Below are 20,638 nucleotides of genomic sequence, written 5' to 3'. Positions count from 1 at the left end.
TTATCTGCTCTCGGTGAACAGCAAATTCAAAAACGAATTCAATTTTTTATTAAAAAAATTTAGGCATCCAAGATGCTTGGGTTCGTGGCCGTTCTTTTTTCTTTGCCACGAGCTCCTCGGATGTCATTTTACCGTGAAAATTTGCATGCACCTGAGCGTCTTGATTGATTAAAAAATTCAGGGTCCGTTTGGGAGCTCAGTTTTTTCGAAGTATTTTGAGAATACTTCAGTTTCTAAAAATACTAAAGTATTAAATACTTCAGGCTGTTTGGCCCCAACAAAAAATGCAGTTTTATATACTTCGGTATTGCTAGAAACTGCACTAATTTTGAAGTATGTAAAAAAGAGGTCCGGACCTCTTTTTCCTAAACTGAAGTATTTGTTGCCCGGGCATGTAAATACTTCAGTATCTGAATACTTCGATTTTAGAAAAACTTTGTTGCCAAACTAGGCCTCAGTTGTTTTGTTTTTTCTACTATTATTTTTGAATTTACTGTTCATGGACATGTGTAGATGAGACTCTTCTTCGAATCATTGTTCTCCATGCTTTTACTTTTGGCATAAATAAATGTCAAATTACACAACTTAATTCAATTCATCACAAGTTATGCGTGCTGCGAGAGACTCCCAGAACATAAAAAGGAGGACCGAACCGGGCCAGACCAGTGAACGGTCGGTTGGTCCACTGCAGAAAACCGGCGGACTTGCGTCCTGTACCGCATGAATCTAGGGAGATGGCTCCGGCACGAAGGAAGAGGGCCCGCGGCAATTGGTACCATCTTGATATTAATGTATTACCCTACGTAAAAAAGAACTACTAAAACATCAACATGTTCGGAGTCACACATTGTCATTTCAATAACCTTTGATTATCAAACATCATTAACATATTTCCAGTGTTGGGGTCGTCAAGGTATCACGTTACAAACACCTTGACCGTTGCAGTAGCAAATCAAACCATGGCCTTGAGGCATGTGCTCACAGATACCTGAAGGTACTCATCCCACTAGTCTAGGGCACAGAAGCATCCTAGTAGCAACCGTGCACTTCTGGAGACCAGAGAACTCAATGTGTCCGATGACATCCTCTTTAGCTTGAAGTAAGCATCGTAGGCACTGATGCCACTTCTTGAGCTTGCGTTCATTTTTCCCTTGAAGAGGAAAGGGTGATGCAACAAAGTAGAGATAACTATCTCCCTCAGTTAAGAACCAATGTATCAATCCAGTAGGAGGTACAAGCAAGTCCCCGATAGATGCACCTCCACAAACTAGCAAACACTTGCACACAACGCGAAAAAGGGGTTGTCAATCCCTTCACGGTCACTAGCAAGAGTGAGATCTGATGGAGATAAAAGGCAAAATAAAGTAAATATAGATAAATTGTAGTAAGGTGTTTTGGGTTTTTGGTTTTATAGATCTGAAAATATATGATAAGAAATAGACCCCGGGGGCCATAGTTTTCACTAGAGGGATAGATCCAATTAATATGGTAAAAAACATCTTTTTATCCTTAATGGCAACAATACAAATGCGTGCCTCGCTACCCCTACTGTCACTGGGTGAGGACACCGCAAGGTTGAACCCATCACAAAGCACCTCTCCCATTGCAAGAAAAAACAATCTAGTTGGCCAAACCAAATCGATAGATCAGAGAGAGATGCAAAGCTATCTTAATCATGTATAAAAGAGTTCAGAGAAGACTCAAATAATATTCATAAATAATCTGACCATCAATCCACAATTCATCGAATCTCAACAAACGCACCGCAAAAGAAGATTACCTCGAATAAATCTCCAAAAACGAGGAGAACATTGTATTGAAGATCAAAGAGAGAGAGAAGAAGCCATCTAGCTACTAGCTGTGGACCCGTAGATCTGTGGTAAACTACTCACACATCATCGGAAGGGCAACAAGGTTGGTATAGAGGCCCTCCATGATCAAATCCCCCTCTGACAGAGTGCCAGAAAAGGCCCCAAGATGGAATCTCACGAGAACAGAAGCTTACGGTGGCGAAAAAGTATTTTTGGTGTGCCCTCTGACGTAAGGGGAATATTTGGGTATTTATAGAGCCGGGATTAGGGTTAGGAGGTGTGCGAGGGCCCCACAAGCCTAAGGCGCCCCCGGGGCACGCCCTGAGGGCTTGTGGCTCCCTCGTGGGTCTTCTGGTCTCTTCCCGAAGCTTCATGGTTGTCTTCTGGTCCAAGAAAAATCCTCAAAAAGTTTCGTTCTGTTTGAACTCCGTTTGGTATTGATTTCTGTAGAAGACAAAAACAAGGAAAAAACAGCAACTGGCACTGGGCACTGGGCACTAGGTTAATAGGTTAGTCCCAGAAAATGATATAAAATATCATATTAATGCATATACAACATCCAAGATAGATAATATAATAGCATGGAACAATAAAAAATTATAGATATGTTGGAGACGTATGAAGCATCCCAAGCTTAATTCATGCTCGTCCTCGGGTAGGTAAATGGCAAAAACAGAATTTTTTATGTGGAATGCTACCTAACATATAATTCAATGTAATTTTTCTTATTGTAGCATGAAAATTCGTATCCATAAGATTCAAAACAAAAATTTAATATTGACATAAAACAATAATACTTCAAGCGTACTAATAAAGCAACCATGTATTCTCAAAATATCATGGCTGAAGAAAGTTATCCCTGCAAAATCATATAATCTTGTCATGCTCTATCTTCATCAAACATTCTTTTTTTCTTCAGTTGCAATGGAATACCGTCCTCCTAATGGTTTCATGAGCTTCCTTTAGGTCCAAAATCATCCCAACATCACCTTCCAGCCCCTCAACAACTTGGTTTTCAATATCTGATGTTCTGCACATAGCAGCCGCCGCCATCATCCAGGTACCACCCTCTTCCATCAATGTCTGATCCCAGGACCTCAACTCCATCGAACAAGCGAAAACGAGTCACAGTCGATGTGGAAGCATATGATGAAAATAGGCTGAGGTTGTACTATACAAAATATGAGGATATCAGATTGGTAAGCCCCCCAAATCCTCTTATTCTTGTCAAGTAGACATCAAACATAACTCATGTTTTGCTACCTAAGAATTTATCTTGGCTAGTTCTCCTAGTTTTATACTCTTGGACATGCATCTTGTCTTTTGTTTAGTCAAATTTAACAGTATGCTTACTTCCTTTTGTGCAGGTGAGTGCTTGGTTGTGCAACTCTGTGAATCCAATCGATGGGAATGCAAAGAAGGGAGAATACTACTTGAAGGAGGTTGCTGATACATACAACAACACAACCGAGAGTGATCGACATAGGGACGTGAAGCACCTCAAGAACCATTGATACAAAACAACAAAGAAGGTAACCTCTTTCAATGGCTGCTATAACAAGACGGGAAACACCTATGCGAGTGGCCACTGTGATAAACAATTTATGCAACAAGTTGTAGACCTGCACCACAGCCGCAATGGACACACCAGTTCATGTATGTGCATTGGTGCGAAGCTGTGAAAGACATCCAAAAGTGGAAGATTCATGTATACACAGAAGGGGATGGAACAATGAGGTCAGCACCAATACCAACTGAGACTGCTCAGCGTCCCCAGGAACAAAGAGGGAGAAGAAAGCTACATGAAAGGATAAGGAAGCCCATACTGAAAGATCGTGGATGTCGCCTAGAGGGGGGGGGGGGTGAATAGGCGCTTTAAACTAACTAGCACAAACGCCCGTGCGTTGCATCGGGTGAAAAAAAAACCCACACTTCCCTAACCCAATTGCTCAAGACCCCCTCTCATTCCACGACACAACGCCAGGCATGATGGGATGAATAAACTCTTTGAAATCGGCTGCCATGAAAATATATATTGTAGAAAAAATATGCATGTATTTCGGTTTTCAGTTCATTTGTATTCGCCCCACAGGTATGTCACAAAAGCTTTAGTTGGTGCGGTGGCTAGCTTATCGGGTGAATAAAGTGGAGGTCCACAGTTTGAATCCCAGGTGGCTCGCTTTTTTCTTTTTATGCATTTGTCGCCCGACCTCTCGCGCGAGGTCAATCCAAATGGGCCGGCCCAGTCGCTCGATTCCTATGCGAACGGACGTCTTTTTGACGCAGAATGCGTCAAAAGCAAATCCTATTTGGCGCTACAGGTGCCCGTTAACGTGTATTCTGCAAACGGACACCTGCAGCACCCCGTATTGGGCCGGCCCGTTACTGCGTACTCTATTCCGCAAGAAAGAAGGGAGCCGTCGTTGCGACTCGAACCACATACCTGTTGGATTGATGTTCGATAGTATAACCACCACGACACACAATATGATGTGATAATATTCAACTCTTTCTTTTTATGCATTTGTCACCCGACCTCTGCGCGAGGTTAATCCAAATTGGTCGGCCCAGTCGCGCGATTCCTATGCGAACAGACGTCTTTTTGACGCAGAATGCGTCAAAGGCAAATCCTATTTGGCACTGCAGGCGCCTGTTAACGTGTATTCTGCAAACGGGCGCCTGCAGCACCCCGTACTGGGCCGGCCCGTTACTGCATACTCTATTCCGCAAAAAAGAAGGGAGCCGTCGTTGCAACTCGAACCACAGACCTGCCGGATAGATGTTCGATAGTATAACCACCACGAGACACAATACGATCTGATAATATTCAACTCTTGCTTTGCTTTATTCGTTTCTTTTCTTTTTTCCTTTTTTCTTTTCTTTTTTGCATTTTTTGTTTCTTCTTCTTCCTGGTTTCTTTCCCTCATTGACTTCGTTTTTTTCTTAAATACGTGAACATTCTCAAATTCAATGATTTTTCTAAAATTGATGAACTTTTTTTTTCAAATCTATGAACTTTTAATAATTTTTGTGAACTACTTTTAAAAATTGATTATTTTGTTTCAAAATCGATGAACTTTTTTCAAATTCGATGAACCCTTTTCAAAATCTTTGAACTTTTTTCAAATTTAATGAACTTTTTTTCAAATTGGATGAACTTTTTTTGCAAATTGATGAACTTTTTTTCAAATTTTTGATGAACATTTTTTAATTTTTTGTGAACTACTTTCTTAAGTTGATGAACTTTTTTCAAATTGGTGAACTTTTTTTTTCAAATTTTTGATGAACTTTTTTAAATTTTTTGTGAACTATTTTTGTAAATTGACGAACTTTGTTTTTAAAATCATTGGGCTTCTCTTGAATAGGGCGATGTTTTTATGCATGTTCATGAACTTTTTCTGAAATTTGTGAGGTTTCATTTTTCTTTAAAAAAATCATATGTTCTCTCAAAAAAAAATGGGCCAGCCCTAGTGGTTAGCTGAACACACGTAGGTAGAGCAGGTAGCGAGTTCTTTATATGGGTACAATATGCGAAGTATTGGATAGTGTTGTTTTCGTATCCTACAACACACAGTGGCCTTTGGCGCGGTGGTTGTTGTGCGGGGAGAAGCAAGTTTAACAAAACCATGTGGGTTCGAATCCCAGCTCTAGCGTATATTTTCCATGGTTAATTTTCCTTTTCACTTTTACTTTTAGAAGTAGCTGCTGGGCCGGCCCGTTAGGCTGCGCGCGCGAGCGCCAAAAGGGCTAACCGACGCTTAATGTGCCGAGTAGGAGCTCCCTGCGTCAAATACGTGCTCGCGTGATTCCCTGAATTAGTACCACCTTGCTTATATATTTTAAATTCAAACTGAAAGCGTAAATTCATAGAAAGAAAGCGTATTGTGACGGTGAACCCGAAGACCCAATCCGTGCTTTATTATTAGGGAGAGATTACGGTTTAGGCTAGAACAAATGCGGAATAAACCTAGCGGTTAATTTGTCAAGCACAAAACCTACAACAACTAGGCTCACCTATGTGCACCAATAACTTATGCTAAGCAAGATAAACTACTAGGTGATAGCAAGATATATGATAACAAACAATATGGCTATCACAAAGTAAAGTGCATAAGTAAAGAGCTCGGGTAAGAGATAACCGAGGCACGCGGAGACGATGATGTATCCCGAAGTTCACACCCTTGCAGATGCTAATCTTCGTTTGGAGCGGTGTGGAGGCACAATGCTCCCCAAGAAGCCACTAGGGCCACCGTAATCTCCTCACGCCCTCGCACAATGCAAGATGCCGTGATTCTACTAAGGGACCATTGAGGGCGGTCACCGAACCCGTACAAATGGCAACCCTTGGGGGCGGTCACCGAACCCGTACACTTTGGCAACCCTTGGGGGCGGTCACCGGTACCCGTCAAATTGCTCGGGGCGATCTCCACAACCTAATTGGAGACCCCGACGCTTGCCCGGAGCTTTACACCACAATGATTGAGCTCTGAACAACACCAACCGTTTAGGGCGCCAAGGCACCCAAGAGGAACAAGCTCTAGGGTGCCCAAACACCCAAGAGTAATAAGCTTCTCAAACTTCACTTCCACGTATCACCGTGGAGAACTTAAACCGATGCACCAAATACAATGGCAAGGGCACACAGAGTGCCCAAGTCCTTCTCTCTCAAATCCCACTGAAGCAACTAATGCTAGGGAGGAAAATGAGAGGAAGAACAAGAAGGAGAACACCAAGAACTCCAAGATCTAGATCCAAGGGGTTTCCCTCACAAAGAGGAGAAAGTGATTGGTGTAAACATGGATCTAGATCTCTTCTCTCTTTTCCCTTAAGAACTAGCAAGAATCATTGGAGGGATTGAGAGTTAGAAATCTCGAAGAAGGTCAACAATGGGGGAAGAACACGAGCTCAAAGGATAAAGTTCATTGGGGAAGAAGACCCCCTTTTATAGGTGGGGAAAAATCCAACCGTTATGCTCACAGCCCGCACAGAGCGGTACTACCGCTCCAAGGAGCGGTACTACCGCTAGGGCGGAAGTACCCCTTTGAAAAACAACAGCGAGGAGGCAAAAGGCCAGAAGAACCGCCGGAGCGGTACTACCGCTCGTCCTCACGGTACTACCGCTCGACCTCACGGTACTACCGCAAATGGTAGCGGTACTACTGCTTGCGAGCGGTACTAAAAAAATACATCCGGGCCTACCACCGCAAGACTTGGGACGAGTTTTTGGTCCGGAGCGGTACTACCGCTGTAGGAGCCACGTAGTACTGCTCTGGAGCGGTAGTAAAAAATTACATCTGCTCCAATTCGCGGTAGTACCGCTGCAGCCTTTTCAGAACACCAAAACTGCCACAACTTTTGCAAACGGACTCCGAATTCGATGAAACCAAGTTTGTTGGAAAGCTAGCAACAAGGGCTAACACAATCTTCAAAGAAATATCAATAAGAAGAAAATTAGAAAAGGCCCATAAGAAAATGGTGAGGACCCTTCCTCGGATAAGACCGGTAAACCTACAACACCGTAAACATCATAGAAGACGCATGCGAACTCCGTTTTCGATGAACTCAAGCTTGTCATCAAGATGACCATAAGCTCTAAGACTCACAAAGAGAACCAAACAAGAACCAAGAAACATGATGCAAGGATGCAATGGTTTGAGCTCTCGACGAACGATACGATCAAGCTACTCACTTGAGAGCCCCCCTTGATAGTACGGCTATCGATCCTATAACCCGGTTTCCCAACTACCACCATGAGACCGGTAAAATAGAAAACCTATCAAGGGCAAACCTTTGCCTTGCACATGATCCACTTGAGTTAGATGATGACGATCTTGTCCTCCTCAAGATGGACCACCTTTCTTGATTGCGTTGGGTCGATGAAGACTAGATGATTGCTCCCCCATACTCCACTATGGGTGAGCCACTCTTCGGCACATCTTCACGAGTCCATTGACACCACAATGGATGGCAAGCTTCAAGCACTTGATCTCTTCGTGATTCTCCACTTGAAATTGCACACGACAATCTTGATGACGATCACCACTTGATGTCATCCTTCCCATGGGTTGTATGATATCATCCTCTTAACGCAAGCCCATGGACATGTACCTAACCCCACATAGACTCTCACATAGACCATGGGTTAGTACACAAAGTGCAATGGACAATGCTTACCATACCATGGGATCACTTGACCCCTCTCGGTACATCTTCTACTCTTTGTGAGTTGATCAACTTGATTCACTCTTGACTTAGTCTTGATCAACCTTGAATCTTTCCAACTCTCTTCGTTTGGATGATGTCTTGAAGGTAAACATGAATGATCACACAATCTTCTTCTTCAAGACATGCTTGCAATAAGCTCAACTCTCAAATGACCAATCTTTGGATAATTCCTTGAATAGCACCTTGGTCGACACAAACTCTCCTTGAAACCAACACATGTACTCCAAGAAAAGCCTATGGACAAAACCTTCAAATATAACTCAAGGAAACCATTAGTCCATAGAGATTGTCATCAATTACCAAAACCAAACATGGGGGCACCGCATGTTCTTTCACATACTGAGATGAATAACATGAATGAACAGATTGAGGCCTTCTACAAGCACAATCTGGCACTAAGGTGCACACAAATGAGATGGTGAAATTATAGATTCGTCTATCTACTCAGAAGGTAGAAGCTAACCGACTTGCATATGAGGCAGCAAAGGAGAGGACATTGGCGAAGTTAGTTGTGGAAAGAACCAAGTTGTTTGACAATTTCACAGAGATGTTGAGTGCCGACACTACAACAATGAAGCCATGGGCAAAGGAGATCCATGTGAGGGCTGCCACAAGATTGAAAGATCAACTTTTCAATGAGGGATAGAAGGTATGTAGTTCAACTTGTTCGTCTCTCTTTTGTTTAGATGGGTTAATCCACTCCATATATTGATGATATGAATTAGATGGGTCAATTTATTAGGCAAAAATGACATGTTCTTATTATACTGTTAGGAATGTTTGTGTAGAGATAAACAAGTTGTTGAGAAAGAAAAAGTAAGCTGATGGCATCAAAGAGTATCGCTTCTGTTGGCTGATTGTGGCACACACTAGTAGCTTCATTTTCATTTATCTATGTGGATGGCTGGGGCCACACCTTGGTGCTGCCTTCATTGTACATGCCCTAAGAGTAAAAACCTACACATTTGCCGACATGGCTTGTGGTCACTTGTTTTTTGAGACGAAGATCACACGTGCCTTGTGCAAACTAACCAACCGGCTACTGCAGCAGGTGCATACATGACATCAGGGTGGCAGTTTCTACCACGATTTTGCTTTGTGGCCTTCCCTTCTTTTCGAATAGATTTCTTCCTTTTGGCGCACTTCATAGCTTTTGTCCAATAGCCCAGCGCCTCTGGTCCGGTGTGATTTGCTAGCAGCAACACTGCCTCGATGGAATTTTATTTAACCTCAATCCCCAACAACCACTGCTGTTGCATGTCACTAATGCCACAATGCCAGCTTTTATATCAGTGGAGAAAAACAGTAGGAATACAACTTGCACATCACCTAAAATTAATATTAATAATTATTAAATGGTACTACACCCGATGGGCACCCGATATGGTCGGGTTACCCAATGGGTACGGGTGTGGGCGTAGGATGGACCCAATTGTGTAATTGGGCATGGGTCTGGTAGAGGTCGACCCGGCTAAACCTGACCCGACTGCCAGGTTGATCCAGATCCAGTCGTGCATGCATCACTCGGTGCATGGTTGAAAAAACATGAAAGGAGGAAAAGGAGGGCATTGTTGTATGGGGCTCGGCCCCAGCATAACCCAGAAAAGCAAGGCGGCACGGGAGCATCCGACCCACCGATCCAAGCCCGGGTAGCACATGAAAATATAATCGAAAAAACTATTTGTTTGTGCAGTCCAGGGTATTGAGCATTTTGTGTGTGCTTTAATTCTTGGTGGCATGTTTTCACAACCATAGCCGGTACAAGGTTCGCCCCACCTTAAAAATATTGCGCCCTCCGCCACTACTTGTGGTCCTTTGTGTTTTGAGATGAAGGTCACACGTGCCTTGTGCAACCAACCAACCAGCTGTTGCAGCAGGTGTAGACAGGAGATCACAGGTGGCAGTTTCTACCACGATTTTGCTTTGTGGCCTCCCTTCTCTTTCGAACGGATTTCTTCCTTCCGACCCACTTCACGGGTTTTGTCCAATAGCCCAGCGCCTCTGGTCCGGTGTGATTCGCTAGCAGCAACACCGCCTGGATGGAATTGTACTTAACCTAAGTCCCCAACAACCACAGCTGTTGCATGTCACCAATGCCATAATGACATCTTTTTATATCGGTGATGAAAAACAGTAGGAATGCAATGCCATCTTTTATATCGATGGATCGATTCGACTGGTATTAAATTTCATGTGACAAATTCAATATACAAGCTAAAATTCAGTACATCATTGGCCAGAAGATTTACAAAAAATGACTGCATGTTCTCAACTAAAACCTGCTGGTGGGCAGTACCTGATCATAAGAAAGCAATCTTCTCTTTTCAAATTCAAATTGAATGGCATGTTCACAGCACTACAAGGCCCCAGCTGATGATGATGAAATCAGAGGCTGTAAAAAAGGCATCTGCATAGTACTGTACACAAGGAAACAGAAACTCCAAAAAGACTGAAACTTTTTCTTTTGGAAAGAGAAAAAATACAGCTGCCCTTTCGCTCACGTACCCCCGCCTCCGTCCCCCGCAAGATTGCGGTTTTGCAAATAGTGCCATCGATCTCTCCTCTCCTCGTCGCCTCGAACTCCCCCTAAACCCCAACCGATCGAACCCCTCCGCCTCCGTCCCCGTCCCGTCCATGGCCTACTTCTGCACGCTCTCCGGCGAGGACCTCTCCCTCTCCCTCCCAACAAGGGGCGGCGAGAGGGCGCGCGCGCTGGCGGGTCACATGGCGTCTGCTCTGGCGCCGGAGGAGGGCGCGGGCGCCAAGAACGTCGACGAGGGGCTCGGGAGCGCCGTGGGGCGCCCGTCGAGGCACCGGGTCTTGCGCTCGGACGCGGCGGAGGTGCTTCAGGAGGGGGGATGCGACCGGCGGACCAAGACCAAGAAGCGGGCGGCGCGTGCGGCGAAGGGGGAGGGGCGCGCTCGGTACGGCTGCGCGTTCGAGGAGGAGGAGGAGGGGATCGCGGCGCCGAATCGGCTGGTGTGGTCCAAGGTGAAGGGCTACCCGTGGTGGCCGGCCCAGGTGCTCGACCCGGCGGACGCGTCGGCGCTCGCGCTGGCGGAGCGCCGGAAGGACGGGGCCGTCCTCGTCGCCAACTTCTGGCAGAAGACGTTCGCGTGGGTGTCCGGCGCCGCGGCGCTCTGCCCGTTCCGCGACGGGTTCCGGCGCTTCGCCGCCGTCGACCGCGCCCACGTCCAGCTCTGGGGCGCCCGCGCCACCATGTCCCCGTTCGCCTCCGCCCTGGACACCGCGCTCGGCGAGGTCGCGCGCCGCGTGGAAGCCGGCCTGTCGTGCGGCTGCGCCATCGGCTACCGCGTCTCCAAGAAGCAGGTGATCGACAACCCCGGCGTCCGTGAGGGCGCGCAGGGCGCGGTGGTGGATGCCGCCTTCACCAGGGACGCGTTCCGCGGCGAGGCGTTCGTCGAGTACGTCTCCGCGCTTGCCGTCGCGCCGCTGGCCGGAGCCGACAGGCTCGAGCTCACCGTCGCCATGGCGCAGCTCACGGCCTTCACCCGGTGGAGGGGCACCCGAGGCCTCCCCGTGTACACGGCTTGCCATGGCATCGACGGCATTGCCGACGGTGTCAGGGAGGGCACGCCGGCACGCCGTGTCACTAAGAGGGGAAGGCCAAAGGGCGACAATGCCGCCGAGCACAAACGGAAGATGTCAAGGTACTGCACCTGCGACGGCAGCGCAAGCGAGAGCGCGGAAGATCCCTTGGAGATGGAGGAGAAGTATGAGCCCAGGCCACAGCCCGCGTCTCACCAGACGACCACGAAGATGGGGAGGCTCATGAGCCAGGCCGCACACCGGATGTCGCTGTCGCCGGTGAGCCACAAAGCCGATCTTCAGGCGAATGCAGCTGCAGGTGTGACGATGGCAAAGTGCACCGGGGCTGCTGCTGCTCCTTCAGTGAAGCCGCAGAATGGTGGCCTCAACAAGGATGAGCCTTTGCTGACCGGGCTGTCGCTGAACTTCACCGGCCCGGACACCGTCCCTCCGGCGAGTGACCTCGTCAAGATCTTCAGCAAGTTTGGGCCTGTGGTGGAAGCCAGGCCAGAAGGTTTGACGGTCTCCATGGTGATCTTCAAGAGGAAATTGGATGCCGAGGCGGCGTTTTCAAGCACCCCGAAGATCCGTGCCCTGGACCCAAATCTGGTCAGCTACCGCCTCGCCTACGCGCTGCCGGCTCCTACGCCGGTTGATTCTCCACAGAGCCCAATGAACACCGATGAAATGGATCACCTATTTGTTGATGATGATGAAGCTCTTCAGTAGCCTGACTACTATGGGTTTTGTTTTGGGGGATCACTCAGGTTTCTGCTGCTCATCCTGGCAATGTTTCTTTTTTGTCTGATCAATGACATTGCAGCACTTGCTGTTCCTACGTTACTAACTATCAATGTTGTTTTTGCTCTTGCAGGTTATTTTGGATAGGAGGAGGCAATGAAAGAGATTACATGTTCAAATCAAGCAAGCAAGCAAGTTTTGAAGTATCTATGATAGACTGTAGCAGGGAAAAGTTCAGGAACTATATATTGTCAGTTATGTTGTATCCATGTGGACTGGTAGCTTCCAGCAGTTGAACCTTTTTTGCTTGTCTTCTACAAAGTGTTGTTTGATGACTATGTTAGTGAGTTTTATCTTTTAGGTGCAAAGACATCTAAATTGATGATGCTTTTTATCTATCTATATATCTGGATTTTGGATTCATTCTGACGTGTCCCCTTGATTGGTGCTGTATTATCTGCATTGCAAAGCTGGTTAAAGACCATGAATGATGTGCTCAATTTTCATTTTGGAAATGATTTTACCAGTCCATGTCTATAGACTTGTCCCCACACAGAAAAAAAGACTTGCTATGCAATTAAAGAGTTTACATGTTCAAATCATGCAAGCAAGTTTTTAAGTACTGCTACATGATAGCCTGTAGCAGGAAAAAGTTCAGGAACCAGTCAGTTATGTTATGTGGAGTATGTATCTATCTATAGTTTTGATTTTGGAATTGTTCGAGCTACAAAATGTGCAGCAGAAAGTTGCTTTGATTTGTGTGTTCATGCCGCGTCCAGTTTCCCATCTGAAATGATTATAGCAGTCCATGTGTATGCAGACTTGTCATGAAGTTTGGTAATTTGCATACTCTTTACTTTTAAACAAATGTGACATTACAAACCTGAATTGTATGTTTCATATTCAGTTCATCGCAAATTTCACAAGCCAAGGAGGCCTGATGGGCAGTTTTTGCATCTCCAATTTGCTAACTCTGTACAGAAATAGAAGAGCTACATTTCACACGGCGCCCGATTCCATGTAGTGTCAGACATAGCTTACGATCATTGCTTTGATCATGCCACTAGGCATTTGATTAGGGCATCTCTTCGATATGGATACAGTAACAATCATAGCACGTCAAGATCCGATTGGTCATGAACATCATAAGATGCTGCTCTTCGCGCTCTTATATTTCTTTACGGAGGGAGTAACAATGTAACGAACAAGTGTAGGGCTGTTGCTGCAGGATTAATCAATTCAGCAAGAAGTAATCATTTGCAACCGAACAGCATCAATACATTCTCAACTTGGAGGTGTCAAGATATCACGTTACATACATTGACTCGAAAGAATCAAAGTGGGCTGTACAACATTGATCTAACTGGAGGGGAGAAAATTGGAGTTGCACATTCAGCGCGACCGATCCCCAGCCAGAAACATCAACAGATCAGAAGAAGAGAAAACAATGCTCTACCCTATCTAGTATGTACATTGCTCCTACCCCTTCTGACCCTTGTCATGACAAGTGGAAGGAGCCTAAACCCTCGGCCAGAGCGTATTTGAGTTTTGCTTTCATGATCTCCTGCGATGATCCAGAAACACAGAGGGTGAGAAATCTTCCCGGCTTTGCATGCTTGTAGAATGAAGTATTAATAACTATGTATGCATGGGTGGGTCTCTTTTCATGGTACCTTCGAGGAGTAAGGAGGAAGCTTGATGAAGTGCCGGCAAGTGTTGACGCTTGGCAACTCGTTGTCGACGTTGCCATCACATTGCTGTTGAACATAATGAATGTCGTTCAGAACAGTTTCATCGGAACCTCAGACTTTTGCCATATTAGAGTATAGTTTCTTATGAGAAACAGAATTGCGAACCTTTCGCACGACGGTGAGCTTTGGATCGAGCGAAGCTAGGCCACCAAGTGGGAGCTGAGGAGCACCAGTGGTGAATTGGAGGAATGCCCGCTGGTCCTCTCTTTCAAACTCCCGCAAGATCTCCAGGAACTGCACCAATGGATTATTGAGTATTAGCATTTCAGTTCTATATTATTAGCTGTTCAGAAGACAAATACTCCCCCCCTATAAAAATATAAGACGTTTTTGCAGTTCAAATTGAACAGCAAAAACGCCTTATATTTTGGTACAGAGGTAGTATTTGAGAAGCTTGTGTCTACGTTCTACTTACACTTTTTATTGGTGGACTGCTAGCATCGTAGCCATGCTCGAATTCGATGTGATCTTCAAGTTTGCTTGACTGCAAGAAGCATACCAAGTCAAACCATTAAGCAAAAACACTTTGTAGCAATGAAGATAAGAAACAATGGGGTGCTTACAGCCCAAGAATCTTGTTCACCACAAAGTATGCGCTCCATCTCTTCCTCGTCGAACAATCTAAGGGTCTTCAGAGCAAAGACCTGCAAGTTGTCAAAACAGGTCAGTACTTGTCCACTTCAGAAAAGAAGATAAAATATATTTGATCTAATTATTCAACAGAAAACTGACCTCGTTGACTGCAGACTTGAAAGCCTCGACCTGTTTCGCAATCCCACCCTTCAAGGTCGCATCAACTATCAAATTTACATACTCCTCCAGATTGTCTAGGGTCACCATCTTGTCTGAGCCTCCAGGAACAAGCTCATATTCAGAATTTCCAGGAAGAGTAAAGTCCAGGCACAAATCTTCCAGTCTCACATTTTTATATGACAAATCTGCGCTGGGATTGGATGTCTTCTCTGAAGATTTCTCCAAGAACTTCTTCCTTTTAACTAGTGCTTGAAACTCCATTACCGTTTTGCCCAGCTCAGGATCAAATGATGGAATGTCGTAGATATCTAGCTCCTAAAATCAAAAAAAGATCCATGATAAGAACATATAGGAGATGCAATTGAGCAAAGAAGAGGGAATGGATAAACAGTTATTCGATGATTGCTGAAGGAAGTACCTGGCCAAGCATGATCTTGTAGAATGCTTTTGAGAGCGGGATGTCCAGGATCCTTCCATCAAGAAGGGCTCTGGCTACAACATGTCCAAGAAGCTTGAACTTTTTTACTACGTCAGACAATTCGATCCCCCGTGTTGAAGTGCCTACTGAGGACCATGGCTGTGGAAACAGCCCAAAGCCAGAACGAACGAATCCATTTTCTCCTGCTTTTCTAGCATTATCGCCTCTCCACATCCCAATCCCGAGCCTCTGAAGTTCATGACTAACAGTACTGTAAAATTCAAAGGTTGGGCCTCGCCCAGTCCCAACCTCTCCTTGAAATACCACCTCAATGGTTTTGGTGCTTGACCCATGTTTGATCATCATAGAGGCAGCACTTTCAAGTATGTTATCTCGTGTTACTTTGTGCTTCTTCATCTTTTTACTTGCCTCATTTGGAGCATCACTTTCCTCTTCCTCGTCTGGTGAAGCACTTGCCTCATCTGGAGTACTTGAACCATCCGGAGCACTTGCCTCATCTCCCATGAATGAGCGATGCACTGTCAGGCAAAAGTACTTCCACCGTGCACTGAAGGACAATAAGAAGGGGCAAGTTTCCACCAGATAGACACACCACGAGGGTACCAGCCCATCCTCAAACAAGCCCTCTTGCATTTGCATCTCCAGCTTATTTGTCAGAAGGCTACTCATGAACTGATGCTGTGGAATCGGAGAGATTGTCACCTTAAGGTCATCCAAACTCCGGAGGTAGCCTTCAGCAAATTTGCATATCTGCTGATCCATTGACAGCTGATATGAAAAACGATTAAGCCCTTCAAGAACTTTCAGCGTTAATAACAAGTTGTAGGATGGATCAGATTCATCCACATCACCAGGAAGCCTCCCATGGAATAGAGTAGAGAAAAATGGGTCCTTTACCAATGACTGTTCAAGTTTTTCCTGCATGGCGAATAGCTGAGTATTACAGGAACTCGGAGAAGAGACGTTCTCACATTTGTTTCTGTTATATGATATTCTGTGCTCTTCATCCCAAAAAGACGAGTCAATCATAATATCAGATTGTCCTGCATTCATTAAACGCACAAGTGACTCAAAAATTGTTGCAGATGGCTGGAGTTTTGTGCCTTTGTAAGAGAACATCAATCTTGAGGATCCCTGCGCATTCCCTTTGGAAACCTCAGGCCAAAGGACTGCTTCAATGTCACCTGGCTTTGAAGAAAGACTAACTGGGAGAACACCACCATAACTGCGCAATTCCTTCTCCCTGCGCGCCTTTACAAATTTTATATCCAGTAATTCTGATTCCTGGGTTGTTGAATGCCTCAGAGGAATCATCGTGCTCTCACGGGTACGCTGTCCATGATCAGATAGTATTACAGGAAAACTGTCGTAAGACATGTGCAGAGCATCTAGCAGCTTATCCACCAAAATCTCAAGGGGCTTCACGGAGCTTCCATTGGACACCTTAAGAGCCAAATGGGTGAACTTCTGCAATCGATGTTGCACTTCCTTAAGCTGCTCTGCTAAGTCCTGGCAATTATTGAGGTTTGACTTCAAATATGCCCCATTGGAGAGATAATCTACTAAATACTTGGTTGATCCGCTCTTTGCAAACGTAAAAGTAGAGGTACTTGGAAGTTCATCTGATAAAAATTTCCTCGAAATATCAGACAACTCTTTGCAGAGATCCAGATCCTGGGTGGGGACTGTCAAGGCATGCCGATTCAGCCTAGCAAAAAAATCTTTAACAAATTTAAGAACACATCCAAACCTATGTGGAGATTTGTTATTTGCTTTCACCACAACAAAGCTTTTCTTGATCTCTTCTGCTAGATTCAAGATAGCATTGTTCTCAATCTTGCATCCATCTGTCGAGGAAGAATCCAAGTCCAATTCAAAGCACAAACACCATTCTTGCGTATTGTTTTTCTTTTTCAACTTCTGACTGGAGTTTCTATTTTTTTCTTGTGCTTGTATGGTCTCAATTGCATGCTTTACACCCTCCTTGGTAAAACTCTCGAAGAAAAACTGATGGTGCTTTTTCAGGAGGGTCTTTGAAACTTCGAGCGTTTGGAACACGATATGGCGGTTCTTCCGGGCCAACAGACAAGTAAGAAAGCTGATACAAGAATAAAAAAAAGCATGACCAACATGCGAGATTGAAATACAATAAATGTCATGTTTCAGACTTATCCAAAATCTTTTCAAAGACGACAATTGTGGCAAAAATTTACCTTGAGAGATTTGCAGTCTTCTGCAACTCCACCAGGAAAGTAGGTGTGCTTAACTCAACAATGTTGCCGATGACAACAATGCACCTGTAGCAAACCGATGATAGCGCACCACATTTCGCAACCTACGTTTGGAGTGCAGAAATATGTATGTAAAGGGACAGTTCTAGTGCCAGTTCCTTTCCTTAGGATACTGAAATTTATGTCAAATTGTCAAGGGACTGGTACCTGTGTTATAAGGGTCACAATGCTAGCAAGCTGGTCAATGTGTGCATTTTGCTCTGTGGTGGCATTCTCCTGCCCAGATGCTCCAAGAGGCCGCATAAGCTGGTAGATGAATTCCACAAGCATCTCCAACTGATGTTTGGAAATCAGTAGTGTCAATGATATGGATTTGCATGGCAACAAAATCCGGCACACCCAGGAAATACAACGAGGACAAGTATAGTACCTTATCGCTGCCACTGTGCGAGCGACTGTAGTAAGTAATCATCTGCTTGAGCAAATCGCAGACACCAAGGTCGAAAAGGGAGTTCACAGCCTTCTCTGAGGCGGAGGCAATGTGTTTGAGCAGCCCAAGGATGCCCTGCCACACACGCCGATTCATCAATGAGTCCTCGCTCGCGAAAGATGTGACAAGAACGGTGGTAAAACAAAATGCAAAGCTGGTGGTGACTGAGGAGACTGATCATGGCACATACAGGTAAAGTGTCGTCGCCGAGGGTCTTCCAGCCGTCCTTGTCCAGCAGCCCCATGGCCGTGTCGATCACCTTGGACTCGCAGAGCCTGTCCATGTGCTCGGCCTTGCCGCGAGCATCGGCAGCGAGCATTCCCAGGCAAGAGAGCGCCGACTCCAGTATCTGGCATCCACAGAGACCGATCATACATCAGAACAGCTGCTTCTAAAATCAGGGAGACAAAAGAGTGACAGGTCACAGGTAACAAGCCGAGTACCGAGTTGTCGGCGGACTGCAGGAGGTTGCAGAGCGCCGGCGCGGCCTCCATGGCCTTGGGCACGTCCGCGTCGTCGCATTCCTGGACGAGCTCGGCGACGATCTTGAGCGCCACTTTCTGTCGGCATTCCCGCAAACAGGTGGTGAGCAGAGGCACGGCGGGTATTTCTTTTCCAACAGGGGCGGCACAAGCCACGAAGATTTGCGGTAAGGGAGGCTGACCTGTTTGCTGGCTGATAAGAAGTCGAACAAGTGCAGCGCGGCGGCGGCGACGCCGAGGCGGAGGCACTGGTCCGGGCATTCCTCGGATATCTTGTCCAGAGCTCGGAGGCACTGCCGCCGAGACAGAAGAAGCCAGCCGGAGTGAGTAGCAGTAATAATCCCACGACCAGATAATAAACAAATAAATGCCGCATATGTTCCGATTATTTTCTTTTGCAGTAGAACATTAATTACAGTAAATTTTGTGATACTAGTAGTAAATTTTTGATTTGCTAGCCATGTAATAAGTGAACAAGAACGTCGATCTATCCGTGCGCCGCACGTCAAAATTGGATTTAATTAGAACAATGGTGCCAGTTAAGGAAATCTATGATTCGATGTAGGGTTTAAGCCAGCGGTTTAAGATCATCGTCGTCGGTAATTAATAATCAGTGAGCTGCCGGCGCGCGCGGGACGCACGTACCTCCTCGGCGAGCTCGATGTTGTCGGCGGCGAGGAGGCGGTCGCGGAGCGCCTCGACGGCGCCGTGCTGGGCGAAGGTGGGGGCCCACTGCGGCAGGATGTCGACGGCCTCGGCGATGGCCCGCGCGGCGAAGACGGGCAGGTCGCCCTGGTCGACGGCGCCGGGGGCGGCGGCGGCGAGGAAGCCGGGGAGGCGGGCCGCGAAGTAGGCGACGTCGACGATGCCGAGGAGCACGTCCGGGTCGGTGAGCGCGAGCGTGTCGCAGAGCGTGGCCAGCGCCGCCGCGTGCGCGTCCGCGCAAGCGGCCTCGTCGGTCAGCGCCGCCTGCACGTAGAGGAGGATCTCCGCCATCGGTCGTGCGCGTGCGTGACTGACTCGCCGCCGGCCTGCGGCAGCGAGAGAGGTTTGGCGAGGTCGGGTTCTGCGGAGGGTTTCGATCGGCGCTGCTGCTGCGGGGGCGAGGGAGGCCTAGTAGGAATTTTATGCGTGGCGGCGTGGGCGTCACGGATATACCCAGGGGGCCCAGCTGGTTGCGGGGTCGGCCCGCCAGCTCGGTTAGGAGTCGGTGGACTCCCGCCTCGGTCCGAGTAGGCTCAGCATGCAGCAGCACGTACTGTACGTGCGATGCATGTTAGAGTTGTAGACGCATCGATCAAATCTCGCGCTATTTTCTGTGCCGTGTGGCCACAAGTTAATCAAAGCTCCTGTCATCTTTAAATTCACTTGTAAGAAGAACAATAAGTTAATCAAGCTCTTGGAGGTGTACAAGTGACGGAGTCTGGTCCAATTGCAATGTTTTTCTTGATGGCTTGGAAGAACTTCATCTTCCTAAAATCGTTACCATGAAGAAGATGTATATGAGAGATTTTGTTGTAATTCTTAGTTTTATTATTAGTAGCAAGTTATACTTTGTACTTCCTCCGTTCCGAATTACTTGTCTTAGATTTGTCTAGATACGAAGGTATCTAGTTTTTCTTCTGATGAACAACTAACTGGATGCAGTTGACCCGTCCTCCTCCTTCTCCAAGAAAGAAAGTTAGGGTTCGTGCCTCTCGCCGGCGCCGGCGCAGGTCCGCCTCGTCTTCGGTGGCCCTAGGGCCATGGAGACGCGGTGGATCCTGGCAAGGGCCGGCGGGAGGGCTCCGTTTTTAGTCGTTTTTTTTAATCTTGTTAGGGTTTGTGTCCTACTCAGGAAGGCGAGACGGTGGCGGCTCCCTGAAGATGGAATAAAGGTCTCCCCGCCTAGCCCCCGTTCCGGCGGTGCGTCTAGCATCGTTGGTGGGCGTGTGGAGGTGTGTCTCCGGCAGATCTATCTTTGGTGGATTTGCTCGGATCTCGTTGTTGTTCGTCTACGTTCGTGTGCCTTCGGTTTGGATCCTTCCGATCTACGTTATTTTTCATCGGCGGCGGTTACTGTTCTGGGGTGCTGGTCCTATGGGGCCTTAGCACGACGACTTCCCGACTGTCTACTACAACAAGTTGTGCCCGGCTCCGGCGATGGAGGGGCGATGACGGCGGCGC

General features: G+C 46.6%; 1 protein-coding gene across 1 annotated transcript; it reads right to left on the bottom strand.

The window, feature by feature from the left end:
- Positions 1 to 13,604: 13,604 nt before the first annotated feature.
- On the bottom strand, positions 13,605 to 19,468 carry LOC119350992 (E3 ubiquitin-protein ligase UPL4-like). The gene is made up of 14 exons (XM_037618570.1): positions 19,118 to 19,468; positions 18,655 to 18,864; positions 18,434 to 18,550; positions 18,181 to 18,339; positions 17,931 to 18,065; positions 17,708 to 17,836; positions 17,483 to 17,604; positions 15,249 to 17,367; positions 14,810 to 15,145; positions 14,641 to 14,721; positions 14,493 to 14,561; positions 14,183 to 14,311; positions 14,000 to 14,083; positions 13,605 to 13,890 (listed from the first exon to the last, which is right to left on the bottom strand). The coding sequence occupies exons 1-14, from the start codon at positions 19,466 to 19,468 to the stop codon at positions 13,825 to 13,827; spliced, it is 4,107 nt and encodes a 1,368-aa protein (XP_037474467.1). The 3' UTR covers positions 13,605 to 13,824.
- Between the last annotated feature and the right edge of the window lie 1,170 nt (positions 19,469 to 20,638).

This window comes from Triticum dicoccoides, chromosome 1A (assembly GCF_002162155.2).
Source record: "Triticum dicoccoides isolate Atlit2015 ecotype Zavitan chromosome 1A, WEW_v2.0, whole genome shotgun sequence".
Lineage (NCBI taxonomy): Eukaryota > Viridiplantae > Streptophyta > Magnoliopsida > Poales > Poaceae > Triticum > Triticum dicoccoides.
This window is presented reverse-complemented; position numbering and strand designations above follow the sequence as displayed.

Excerpts from the sequence above, each read along its gene's own strand:
- LOC119350992 (XM_037618570.1), bottom strand. The coding sequence starts at position 19,468 with ATGGCGGAGATCCTCCTCTACGTGCAGGCGGCGCTGACCGACGAGGCC. Across the intron at positions 17,605-17,707 it reads TTGTGACCCTTATAACACAG|GTTGCGAAATGTGGTGCGCT; the intron begins GTACCAGTCCCT and ends CTCCAAACGTAG. Across the intron at positions 17,368-17,482 it reads AAGACTGCAAATCTCTCAAG|CTTTCTTACTTGTCTGTTGG; the intron begins GTAAATTTTTGC and ends TTCTTGTATCAG.